At 39.2% G+C, this 14364-nt stretch overlaps 1 protein-coding gene across 7 annotated transcripts in view; it reads right to left on the bottom strand.

Annotated features, from left to right (window-relative positions):
- SMARCC1 (SWI/SNF related, matrix associated, actin dependent regulator of chromatin subfamily c member 1) overlaps positions 1 to 14364 on the bottom strand; it is a 165171-nt gene that overhangs the window by 79915 nt on the left and 70892 nt on the right. For all 7 annotated transcript variants that reach the window (XM_036877707.2, XM_036877702.2, XM_036877705.2 and 4 more), the window contains exon 8: positions 11497 to 11572. In XM_036877707.2, coding sequence (XP_036733602.2) covers positions 11497 to 11572 — 76 coding nt within the window. The remainder of the gene's footprint in view (positions 1 to 11496; positions 11573 to 14364) is intronic.

The raw sequence follows: 14364 nt of genomic DNA, 5'->3' as shown, positions 1-14364 counted from the left end.
CAAATTGCAGCTATTTGTCTACAGTCACCATGTTTTACATTAGATCCTCAGATGTAATTCATCTCATTGCTGCGAGTTCGTACCCTATGAGCAACCTCTCCTATTTCCCCTCCGCCCACCCCATCCCTGGCAACCACTTTTGTACTGTTTCTAGTTTAACCTTTTAAAGAAAGATTCCACTTACAACAGATACCACACAGAATGTCTTTCTGTTTGCCTTATTTCACTAATTATGTCATCTTATCTTCTGAAAATCAATGATAAAACATGCAACAGCCAGAGGCCAAAGCCAGTCATTGCTGTAGGCACGAAGGGTGTCTGCCTCTAGGTTTATGCATCCCACACTGTTCTAAGAAACAGGAAGAAGTCATTCACATAGACCAACTAGCTGGTCCAGTCGAGTACACAGTGCTCCATGGAGACCCGGCCGCAGTGCAGGCAGGGGTGAAGTTAGATCAGATTCAGGGTTTTCCCAGTCTCTTCCATGGCCACTTTGATAGCTTTTTTGTTAATGTTTCTAAGAAAGAACCAACAAATGAAGGGTTCTCTGGATCGTGTACAGCTGTAGATACAGATATTTACACCACAGACCTTGTCTATATAATCCTCCTAGTTACCCAACAGTATTTCTCAAGGGGAGCACAACTGGAATTTGGAACAACACAACACTTCCCTGGGTGGGACTGCTGTTCACATCTCAAGCTGTGGTGTGTGTGTGCGCCCATATGTGTGTGGGCCGCAGTTAACATGTTCCCAGTCAAGAACTATTAACATATTATCCTGAGAGCAAGGAGAACAGCAGCTGCAACTACAAAGCCGCCAGAGGTAAACCCAAGATGCACCCAGCACACTGCAATGTGGGCTTCCTCACGAAAGCACTCTGCCACTCTAAGGAAGGGTTACTAAACTGGTGGGTTAGGATAATGCCTGAATGACATCCATCTGACTGCATGCCTCTTCTCTCCCCAAAACTAGAGTTGGAACAGTCATATACATCCATAAAGTGAACATGCTGTCAAAGAGAGCAAACCTTAAATAATGTGCCCTGAAGACTCTTGAATGTGCACATTATGGGAAGGGGGTGTGAACAAAACACAGCAGAAACCAAAAGTTTAATAATAGAAAGATCTACATAAAGTTATGACTATGGTAAAGAAAATGGTAAGTTGACTCAGTGATGTTTAGAAAATATGTCTCAGCGTTTGAAAACATAATAGTGTTTCCCAAAATCCTGAAAACCGTACATATTATAAGAGCAGAGCTGAATATCCACATTGAACTTTCCTTACCAGCAGAATAACCTTGACAGAAATCTCAAGAAAATGTTAGGGAAGTTTATATAGCTAACAATTATTTGTGCCAGATACCTGCTGAACACCTTACACATAATATGATCTCGTTCATCCTCCTGAGCCGCACAGGTGTTAATCCACCAGCTTTCCAAATCAGCAAACTGGGGCACAGGGTGTCAGCTGGCAGCCCAGATACTCACCTAACTAGAGGCACTGAGCTCTGTCTCAACTCTTAAACCACCATGTTCTATTATCTTTCCCATGAAACACCTTAGTGTCACAATAACGTAACAGGCAGCATGGGCTTAGGCAAAGCTACCAAATTCTTAGAGCGTGGCTTCCTTGCTAATAAATTAACACCATGATAACCCTGCTATCAACCCCAGTCCTAAACTTCTGACGCTATGATCTCCAAGATACTGTTTCTAAAATTCCTTTGAGATTATTTTACAATGTTACTTTATTCCTTTAATAAACATTTTTTTCCAAGTAACAACTTACTCGGGTTGACGGGACTATGTAGGACACGCCCTGACTGCACACACACGTATCTGCTTGAGACCCTCAGGCCTTCGTGGAGGCTGAGTGATTCTGACATCAGAGGACACAGCCCACACTTTTTTCAAGTTTTCAATGAGAGAATGGTTAGGCTATAACTCCCTAGATTACAGTAAAGGTAGTTTAAAAATGTTTGCTGTTTTTAAATATATATATAAAGGGCAATATATATAAAGAGGGAATTGGTAAACTTTTTCTTAGAGGTCAGAGGATAAGAATTTTTAGGCTTACAAACCATAAATATCTGTCCCAACTATTCAACTCTGCTGCTATAGTGTAAAAGCAATCAGACAATAAAAAGAGGGAAGCTATTAGGAAAACACATTTTTAATACAACTGCTAACTGTTAGGATGCAGAATATCTAAAGAACACCTACCAAAAAAAAAAAAAAAAGACAATACAATGGAAAAAAAATGAAAACAAGCACTTTTATAGAGACAAAAAGGTAAAAAAATTCATGAAAAGATGATAAAGCTACTTAAGCAATGAAAAATACAAGTGTAAACCATAATGAAAGGGCACTACATATCCAATAGATTGGCAAATACTACAAACTCAGAAAATACCAAGCATTGGCCATTTATTTTTCAATGTAAATAGTGCATATAAATTGTAATGGTATTTAAATTTCAAGGGATGCATTAAGGAAAAGTATTTAAATATGGTAGATTCCATATTCACCAACATCTAAATTTCTAACAAAAAATTTTCTATGTCCACTGAATGTACAAAGGAGTAGTTCTTAATTTTGCTTTCTTGGAGATACATGATCAACAAAGTTTGAAAACCACTTGACTTAACTATTTGTAATTGCTTTTATTGCTGATGGGGCAATTTTTGGCTGTATTTTTTTTTAAAGCCATTCTTTTTTCCAAAAAAGTAAGACAAAAGAAGTGCTATTGGTTGCCTCATTCCAATAAATTATACACAGGAATCATAGGGAGAAATGTACAAGTCACAAAAATGTCACTCAGGGACATTTCTCATCACAGCCCTCTTACAGTACTCTCTGTAACCCAGAAGACAACTTTATATAGAAAAACAAAAGGAATAGGTAAAAAAAAAAAAAAAAAAATTTCTAGTCTACATAAAAAGTGGAAAACTCTTAACTCTGGCCTTTCTTTGTTAGAAACATATTTAACATTTCCTGAAATAGATTTCTTTTAGCATCAGGAACACTACTGAGTATTTTAGGAATATCTGTAAAGTAAGATAATACTTTTATAACAGAAATGTTATAAAATCAAGACAAAAATTATTGTTTTTGAATTTATAAACCATAAAGGTGTAGGGGGACACATGAAGCAGCATACATTTTTTATGAAGCACATTAGAATTCTACATATTCAAAATATAAGCTCGAATCAACTTAGATAAGATAGAGGAAACATGAAAACAAAACAAAATGAAAGGAAGAAACCCAACTATGCCACAAATTCAAGATAACCTTGCTGATGGGGATGCCCACAAACACATCTTGCACTCTTAGTATTTGTTGTTGTGCTACAGGCAATGCAATTCTGAAACTAAACTGAATACAGTAACAGCCTGAGTCAACATGCCATGCTGTTAGCCAGGTTCTTACTCTAGGAGAAGAGACACAAACATGGAACAGAATAGGCAAACAGGGATGGATTAGAACTGGACCCACCTATATGGCCTTCCTGTTTCTGAAATATGTACAGCTGGCCCCTGAACAACACAAGGGTTAGGGAAGCAGACTCCATGTAGCCAAAAATTTCCACATAGCTATCTTTTTTTGATGTTATTAACGTACAATTACATGAGCAACATTATGGTTACTAGACTCCCTATTATTAAGTCCCCACCACCATACCCCATTACAATCACTGTCCATCAGCGTAGTAAGATGCTATAGAATCACTACTTGTCTTCTCTGTTACAATGCCTTCCCCGTGCCCTACACCCACATTATGTGTGCTAATCATAATGCTCCCTTTTCCCCCTTATCCCTCCCTTCCCACCCATCCTCCCCAGTCCCTTTCCCTTTGGTAATTATTAGTCCATTCTTGGGTTCTGTGAGTCTGCTGATGTTTCGTTCCTTCAGTTTTTTCTTTGCTTTTTGCTCCACAGATGAGTGAAATCATTCGGTACTTGTCTTTCTCCACCTGGCTTATTTCACTGAGCATAATAGCCTCTAGCTCCATCCATGTTGTTGCAAATGGTAGGATTTTTCTTCTTCTTATGGCTGAATAATATTCCATTGTGTATATGTACCACCTCTTCTTTATCCATTCATCTATTGATGGACACTTAGGGTGCTTCCATTTCTTGGTTATTTTAAGTAGTGCTGTGATAAACATAGGGGTGCATCTGTCTTTTTCAAATTGGGCTGCTGCATTCTTAGGGTAAATTCCTAGAAGTGGAATTCCTGGGTCAAATGGTATTTCTATTTTTAAGTTTTTTGAGGAACCTTCATACTGCCTTCCACAATGGTTGAACTAATTTACATTCCCACCAGCAGTGTAGGAGGGTTCCCTTTTTTTCCACATCCTTGCCAACATTTGTTGTTGTTTGTCTTTTGGATGTTGGCCATCCTAACTGGTGTGAGGTGGTATCTCATTGTGGTTTTAATTTGCATTTCTCTGATGATTAGCGATGTGTAGCATCTTTTCATGTGCCTGTTGGCCATCTGAATTTCTTCTTTGGAGAACTGTCTGTTCAGCTCCTCTGCCCATTTTATATGTGGCTTATTTGCCATTTGTTTGTTGAGGTGCGTGAGCTCTTTATATAATTTGGATGATGTCAACTCCTTATTGGATCTGTCATTTATGAATATATTCTCCCATACTGTAGGATGTCTTTTTGTTCTACTGATGGTGTCCTTTGCTGTACAGAAGCTTTTCAGCTTGATATAGTCCAACTTGTTCATTTTTGCTTTTGTTTCCCTTGCTTTTGTTTCATGATTAAGTTGCTCATGTTTATGTCCAAGGGATTTTTGCCTATGTTTTTTTCTAAGAGTTTTATGGTTTCATGACTTATATTCAGGTCTTTGATCCATTTTGAGTTTGCTTTTGTGTATGGGGTTAAATAATAATCCAGTTTCATTCTCTTACATGTAGCTGTCCAGTTTTGCTAACACCAGATGTTGAAGAGGCTGTCATTTCCCCATTGTATATCTATGGCTCCTTATTGTATGTTAATTGACCATGTATATGCTTGGGTTTATATCTGGGCTCTCTAGTCTGTTCCATTATTCTATGAGTCTGTTCTTGTGCCAGTACCAAATTGTCATGATTACTGCGGCTTTGTAGTAGAGCTTGAAGTCAGGAAGCGTAATTCCACCCATTTTATTCTTCCTACTCAGGATTACTTTGAGTATTCGGGTTCTTCTGTGGTTCCATATGAATTTTAGAACTATTTGTCCCAGTTTGTCAAAGAATGCTGTAGGTATTTTGATAGGGATTGCATTGAATATGTAGATCGCTTTAGGCAGGGTGGCCATTTTGACAATATTAAATCTTCCTCGCCAAGAGCATGGGATGAGTTTCCATTTGTTAGTGTCCTCTTTAATTTCTCTTGAGAGTGTCTTGTATTTTTCAGGGTATAGGTCTTTCACTTCCTTGGTTAAGTTTATCCCTAGGTGTTTTATTCTTTTTGATGCAATTGTGAATGGAATTGTTTTCCTGAGTTCTCTTTCTGCTAGTTCATCGTTAGTGTATAGGAATGCAACAGATTTCTGTGTATTAATTTTGTATTCCGCAACTTTGCTGAATTCAGATATTAGATCTAGTAGTTTTGGAGTGGATTCTTTAGGGTTGCGCACAGCTTTTGACTCCCCTAAAACTTAGCTACTAATAGCCTACTGGTGACCAGAATCCTTACTGATTTACACAGTCGATTAATACACATTTTGTATGTTATATGTAATGTATATGGTACATACAACAAAGTAAGCTACAGAAAAGAAAATGTCTTTTAAACTGTCACAAATCTCCAAAATTTTTTCCCATTTATTGAAAAAAGTCCAAGCATAAGTGGACATGGGCGCTTCAAATCTGTGTCAATACTGAGTCTATTGAATGTTATGTGTAAATGAATATATGTTAGTTTTGTGTTTATAGATACCTAACAGCTACATTTTGTATTTCTCTGGACAGAAAGGACCTAGAAGCAAAGACAATTCATCAGCAATGACCCTACATACCTACATCCACATCCTGGTCTCTAATACCTTTTCCTCCCAAAGGGGGTGAGCTCCTCAGAGAAATGGCTGATCCTAGGTATGAGGACTGGAAGGCACAAGAAGAGCCTGGAACATTCAGCTATTTCCTAAAGGAGGTGCTCAAAAATGATGAGTGTACATCACAAGGCACAAGCCAGCTTGAAAGGGTGCCTTTTGGCCAAATACGATTTCAGTACTGAACAGTTAAGTAATGAATTACTGGTCAGTGAAAAACTGGAGCTTCATGAATCCATACTGACAACAGATAAATGAATAAGTAAATATGAGGGGAAAAGGGCACTTGCTTACAGCAGAACTTGTGGAGGGAGGGCTAGAGTGCAAAATTATCACTGCACGTCATCAAAGACAAGACTGGTTCAGGCAAGAATTCTAAGTGGATGCTAAATCTGGGCAATGGAGGAAGATTCTGATGAGAAGCAGGATGTGGGCACACTCTAAAAAAACCTCCCACAGACTGATTATAACTTGCAAGCAGTGGGGAAAGTTAACTCTACAGTGGAGCCATTAAAGAATACCTTAACAGGCGACAGATATCACCAAGGAGAGGCAGACAGGCATGGCATGGCCCCAATGCAATGCTGTTAAGATTCTGTAACTGAAAAAAGGGTTATAAAAACCACTAGGCAGACCTGAAAACGACCCAGAGACTGCAGAGCAGACCCCTCCCACCTGAGGAACAAAAGGACCACACAGGGAAGGGCCAGAAAGCACAGCAGAGATGTTTTAATACAAAGGAAGAAACAGAACCCCTGACAAAATGGGCAGGCAGAGGAATTTGATCCAATCGAAACCACAAGACAAGGGGGGCTTGTGGTTTCCCCAGAAAGACGGCTAATGAAACAGACATCATCAATCTTGATAAAGACTTCAAAATAAAAGTAATAAACATGCTCATGGATTTACAAAAAAGTATTCAAGATCTCAGGGAGGACTTCAACAAAGATAGAGAACCTGTAAGAGAGCCACTCTGTATCTGAAATGAAACATACAATGGAGGGATTTAAGAGTAGACTAGAACATATACACGAGACAGTAGATGAAATAGAAATTAGAGAACAGGAAAACAATGAAGCTGAGGAACAGAGAGAAAAGGACCTCTACGAATGAGAGAATAATAAGAGAGCTATGTGACCAATCCAAACAAAACAATATTTGCATAACAGGGGTACCAGGAGAAGAGAAAGACAAAGGGATAGAAAGTCTCTTTAGTAATTGTTGAAAACTTCCCCAACCTGGCACTCAGGAAGTGCAGAAATCCCCTAACAAAAGGAACCCCAGCAAGAAAACACCAAGGCATATAATTAAAATGGCAAAGATCAAGGATAAGCAGAGAGTGTTGAAAGCAGCCAAAGAAGAGGAAAAAGATTATTTATAAACAAAATACCATCAGGCTATCAGCAGACTTCTCAACAGAAACTCTACAGGCCAGAAGGGAGTGGCATGATATAATTAATGTACTGAAGCAGAAAGGCCTCCAACCAAGAATCCTCTACATGGAAAGATTAGCATTTAAATTTTAAGAAGGGATTAAACAATTTCTAGATCAACAAAAGTTCAAGCAATTCGCCACCACTAAGTCAGCCCTACAGGAGATGTTAAAGAGACTGCGGTAGATGGAAATGACCCTAAGGCTAAATAGCTTTCAGCAGTGGAAATAAACCCACAGTAAAGGCAGCAGACCAACTAATTACGTATAGAATTAAAACAAAACAAAAGAAGCAAAACCAACTAAACAGAAAATCAGTGAAGGGTTACACAAAAAGTGCAGATTATGACATCCAATACAAAAAATGTGGAGGAGGAAGAGGAAGAAAAAAAAGTACCTTCAGATTGTGTTTGATATATAGTAATCAGCAATTTAAGATAGACTATTACATAGTAAAGAAGCTGTCCTTGAACTTTTGGTAGCCACAAACTAAAGCCTACAATAAATACACACACAACAAAATTAATAAATTTTAAAAAGAGAGAGAAATCCAATTCCCACAGTAAAGAAAATCATCAATCACAAGAGAAGAATGTAAGAGAGGGCAACACATTCATTTTAGGAGATGTTAACACACCACTCAGATCAACAGATTGACCAGACAAAATAAGTAAGGAAACAGAGGCACTTAATAACACATTAGATCAGAGGGACTTAACAGACATCTACACAACACTCCACTCAAAAGCAGCAGTGTATTCGTTTTCCTCAAGTGTACATGGAACGTTCTCCAGAATATATCACATACTAGGCTACAAGAAAAGCCTCAAGAAGTTCAGAAAGACTGAAATTGTATCAAGCAGCCTTCTCAGACCACAATGGTATGAAACTAGAAATAAATTACACAAAGAAAACAAAAAGACTTACAAACACATGGAGGCTAAGCAGCATGCTTTTAAGTAATCAATGGATCAATGAACAAATTAAAACAGAAATCAAGCAACACATGGAGACAAAGAAAACAAAAACACAATATCCCAAAATCTGTGGGATATGGCAAAGGCAGTTCTAAGAGGAAAGTCCACAGCAATATGGGCTTACCTCAAGAAACAAGAACAATCCTAAATAAACTGTCTAAAATCACAATTAAAGAAACTAGAAAAAGAACAAATGAAACACAAAGTCAGTAGGAGGAGGGACATAATAAAGATCAGACTAGAAATAAATAAAATAGGGAAGAATAAAACAATAGGATAAAAAAAAAAAATCAATGAAACCAGGAGCTGGTTCTTCGAGAAAACAAACAAAACAGATAATCCCCTAGGCCAGACTTATCAAGAAAAAAAGAAGAGTATACACACATAAACAGAATCTGAAACGAAGAAGGAAAAATAAAAACAGATACTGCAGAAATACAAAGAATTATCAGAGAATACTAAGAAAAAGTATATGCCAATAAATTGGAGAACTTAGAAGAAATGGACAACTTCCTAGAAAAATACAACCTTCCAAGACTGACCCAGGAAGAAATGGAAAATCTGAACAGACTAATTACTACCAGCAAGGAAACTGAATTGGTAATCAAAAAACTGCCCCCAAATAAACTCTCCCCAAACCAACTTTCATATCCAGACAGCTTCACAGTCGAATCCTACCGAACATATAAAGAAGACCTAATACCCATCCTTCTTAAAGTATTCCAAAAAGTAAGAGAGAAGGGAATACTTCCAAACTCATTCTCTGAGGCCAGCATCACTCTAATAACAAACCAGACAAAGACACCACAAAAAAAGAAAATTATTATAGACCAATATCCCTGACGAACATAGATGCAAAAATCCTTAACAAAGTATTAACAAACTGAATCCAAAAATACATCAAAAAGATCATCCATCATGACCAAGTGGGATTTATTCCAAGGATGCAAGGATATTACAATATTCGTATACCAATCCATCAATATCATACACTACATTAACAAAAAGGATAAAAATCACATGATCATCTCAATAGATGCTGAAAAGGCCTTTGACAAAAATTCATGATAAAAACCTTCAACAATGTGGGTGTAGATGGTACGTACCTCAACATAATAAAGGCATTATTAAAACAAACAAACCCCAAAACACTACCGAGTGAAGTGGCAAAATTGGAATAAGGACAAGAGATTAAAGTGTTGTGTCAATGTTAAAAACACTGAATTTGGTAACTGTAGTGTTAATGTATGACAATTCCTTATTCTTAGAAAACACTTATGTTGGAAGTAAAAGCCCAAGATATTTGTGTCTTTATTTCAAATGGTTCAGAAAAAATTTATATATAAACACAGAGTAAAAATGATAAACCAAAAAGGGAGTAAAGTGTTAACAGGCAGGTGTTGGTAAGGGGTAAACAGGCATGCCACATACTATTCTTATTCTTGCAATTTCTCTGCAAGTTTGGAATTACCTCCAAATAAAAAGGTTAAGAAGACTAATTTTTATTATCCTCATTTGGTATCTGAAGCTCAAGGGCCAAGTCTTTCTGAAGGTCACATAACTAGAAACAGGATGAACCAGGTCTAAAATCTAATATTGTGATTCAATTTAAGTGCTCATTCTCCTATGTAAAACAGTTTCTAAAATTCGTTGTAATTACCATGACTAATAGAAATGCTCAAAGCTTCTGAAGAAATGCCAATTCCAGGTCTGAGATACAGAAATTAGAGTTTGAACATCTTTTTGTCCCAGAAAGTAGGAAGTACACATAAATGGATCAAATAATGCCCAAAGGTCAGAGGATTTCTCACTGGCCAGATTCTGTACAATTCATACAACAAAGAACAGTCATAACATCACTGTTCCCAGAGTGCATACGGATCCAAAGACTGGCAAAAGGGGAGAAGGGAAAGCTTGTCCCCTCTGCAGAATGCCGACTGCAAGCACACAGAGGCAGACAGAATCAGAGAGGCAGGACTCGTTCCCATCAGGCAGGGATTATTAATGGATGAGCAAATGTTGTGATACAAACTTAATAAAGAATATTTGTATACTCAAACTATTTCTCTGTAAGATATATTTTAATTTCGATGAGAAGAACAGTAATGTTTCCGTGGGAAAGCCAGACAGTACCTCAGCACAGGGTGCACTGTCAACCAGCCGTGGGCAGCTGACATGTGCCTTCCCATGCAGGGCACCGAGGCCGGGGATCGGCTGGGTAGGACGGCCCACGCATGCAGTTGAGCACACATGGGCAAACATCACTCAAGCGACAGTCCAGAGACATTTTCAGACAAACTGGCCTGCACATTTTAAGACTGACAGTGTTACAAAGAAAAAGAAAACCTGAGGGCTTCTAACACAGATGAGAGAGACCCAGCAGCTAAGCGGCTTCCAAGTTCCTGGTTAATGAAGACAGGGACCTGGCTGCTAAACGAAGCATGACCCTGAACTGTAATTCGGGTGAGGAAAAACTTTGTACGACACTACATCATTGGGACAATTGGTGAAAATGGAACATGGGCCCGTATCAGGTAATAATATTGTTTCAATTAATTTCCTGAACTAATCAACAATAGGAGACTCTGGAAAAAGAGTATAAAGTAGCACTTTGTTTTGTATTATTCTTGCAAATTTCAAAATTATTTCCCCATTAAAAGTTAAGAAATAAAAAGTGGCTACAAGGACTCTTACCAGTGTGAATGAGTGTGATCAGTCTGAGCAGTAACAAAGGCTGGGTGGGCCCTGCCTCCAGCCTCCCACTGACTCCATGGATGATGGCCGACCCCACTTCCCACGCTCCCCTCTCAACAGTCACAAACCACAGCTTAACTTGGCTTGGGCTCTCAAACATCACTCTCACATTTAATCTAAGGCCTCGATAATGAGGTCTTCATGGTCATGGGCATCTCTTAGCAGGATGACAAGAGTGAAAGACCACCATTCTCTAGATCCTCAGAACACTGTTGTGGAGAACAAGTGAGGAGAGATACTAAGCTACATAAGAGCAAGGGCTTCTGTAAAATATCTTTCACCTTCCATGGCTTTTCCGGAATTGGTGGATCTTCAATTTCTGCATCAACATCATTACTATGGACCCAGGTATCATAGCTATAAAGGAAACAAAAAAAGGAAAAACAAATTAGAGCCCAAATTCATTCATTACAAAGACTTTTGTCGAAAGGTAAAGACATTTTAGAGTTACCGTTAGGATCCAGTAATAACAATTTATCAGTGTTTGTATCTACCGCTCGGACAAGCAACCTCTTCTGTAGTGTCTATGATAACCTTCACTTACTAACCCCCATGTTCAGGCCTCGGTCAGTCCTCAGAATTTTAATGAGACAATCACCCTCTCTTAAAGTATCCCCCTGCCTGGACTCCCAGACAGCACTGCCATCTGGCATCCTTTGTAGTCACCAGCCTCTCCAGGCCCCTGCCAGCGTCCCTTCCCCTCCCAAGCTTTGTCAGCGTTAAAGGCTGAGGCCCCAGTCTCTGGCTGTTGTTGGTCTCATGCAGCTCTATGGCTTCAAGGAAATGCTGACGACCTTCTCTCAATTCTGGGCTCATGGATCCAACTGCCAACTCCATGTCTCATCTCACACCCGACGAGCCTCTCAAAGCTAACACACTCACAATTCAACATACAATGCCATCCTGACCCCAACCATATGCTCTATCCGATCATTCCCATCTCAGTAAATGTCAACTCCACCTTTTCCAGGTGTTTTGGCCAAAATCCTTGGGGACATCCTTACATCCCTCTCAGTCACTTTCTATGTTCAAAACAGCAAGAACTCCTACCAGTCCCACCTCCAAATGTGCCCAGAATCTATCTCCTTCTCACTTCTGCCCAAAGTCCCCCCCAAGAATCCACTTTTCAAAAAACCACCAGAGAGGCCCTTTGAAAACTAAGTCAGTTCAATTACCCGACTCCTTGCAACCCTCCAATGATTCCCCCCTAACTCAGAGTGCAAGTCGCAATCCTTACTGTGGCTTCCAAGGCCCCACGGTCTGGTTCCCACTGCCACTCTGATGCTACAGCGAGGACTCACCCTCACTCACATCGTGTCCAAGCCATGCGGGCTTCCAGAGCGTTCTTCATACGAGCCAGGCAACAGCCACCTCACACCCTTTCCACATGCTCCTCACCACCCAGAGATGCCCATGACCCACTCTCTCTGCTCAAAGGTCTTCTTACATGTGGGATCCAACTCACTGATATAAACCACTCCCTCTACTCCTCCACAGTTGTGAAACAAGCATGAAATTACCTACTGAATTAACTCTCTCCCAATATTGGTCTATATTCTCTACATAGGCCAGTAAATTATTATAAAACCAAGTGGTATCTCATGAATGAAAACACAAGTATGGTAACAAGCACTGGCTTCCTTTACCTGTCAGTCAGAAGTCAGTTCAAAAGCATTTGGAAGAACCGCAGCTCTACAAATCTATTAAAAGCATTCTGGTAAGTTTTTTAGGAACTCTTCAACATAAGCTGGAGAAAAAGAGTTCGTTTGTCAATTAACTATACCAGGTAAAGATTACAATGATATGAAAAACTGCATTAATGTATATGCCTTAAAAGTCTTGGGTAGAAAATGTTACACTGGTAGGAGTGAGGAAACCAACTACAGTCGTCCTTCTTCATTTGCAGTTTCGGTTACCGTGGTCAACCATGGCACCGAAGGAGAGGCTCCTCCAGACACAGTGTCAGAAGGACACCAGCAGCCTCATGCTGCATCACAAGGCCTGGTCATCTACTTCACCCCATCTCATCATGCAGGCATTTTATCCCCTCACATCATCACAAGAAGGGCAAGTACAGTAAGATGTTCTGAGATGACATTCACATTAACTTTTATTGCAGTACATTGCTACGATTGTTCTACTTTATTATTAGCTATTGTTGCTAACCTCTTACTATGCCTAGTGTGTAAATTAAACTTTATGGCATGTATGTATAGGAAAAACAGCATATATGGGGCTCAGTATTATCCACAGTTTCAGAGTATCTTAGAACACATGCCCTGCTTGCTGGTAAGGCAGGACTACTGTACAGCTAATAAAGAAAATGAATTAACAAGGCCCTTGGTGTTTCCTGCAGCACTATTTACAATAGCCAAGATATGGAATCGAGCTAAGTGTCCACAGCAGATGAATGGATAAAGAAGATGTGGCACATATACACAATGGAATACTATTCAGCCATAAGAAAGAAACAAATCCTACCATTTGCAACAACATGGATGGAGCTACTAGAGTGTATTACACTCAGTGAAATAAGTCTGGCAGAGAAAAGCCAAATACCAAATGGCTTCCCTCATTTGTGGAGTATAACAACAAAGCAAAACTGAAGGAACAAAATAGCAGCAGACTCACAGACTCCAAGATGGGACTAGTGGTTACCAAGGGGGAGGGGTGGTTGGGGAGGGAGAAGGGGGTTGTGGCGTATCATGATTGGTGCACATGGTGGGGTCAGGGGGAAGACAGTGTAGCTCAGAGAAGACAAATGGGGCCTCTCTGGCATCTTGCTACACTGATGGACAGTGACTACAGTGGGGTATGGGGGAGACTCAATAATAAGGGTTAATGTAATAACCACATTGTTTTTCTTGTGAAACCTTCATAAGAGTGTATATCAATGATACCTTAATTTAAAAAACAACAACAACAAGGCCCTTGGAAAGACAAAACTTGAGCTAGTCACTACATCTTATTTGATAAAGAAAAGGTTAGCAAACATGTTAACATTTCTTACAACATGTTATAAAATTTATTTCAACTCTATATTTATGTAGCTTGTCATCATAAATTTGAGTTTCCATCTACATGTTTCAGAAGGCAAACTTACTTCCTATGACAGTTACTGTCATACTGAAAGGTTTAATAGTGCCAAA

Source organism: Manis pentadactyla, chromosome 1 (genome assembly GCF_030020395.1).
Source record: "Manis pentadactyla isolate mManPen7 chromosome 1, mManPen7.hap1, whole genome shotgun sequence".
Taxonomy (NCBI): Eukaryota; Metazoa; Chordata; class Mammalia; order Pholidota; family Manidae; genus Manis; species Manis pentadactyla.
Note: the sequence above shows the minus strand (reverse complement) of the source record. Positions and strands in the feature narration are given on the sequence as shown.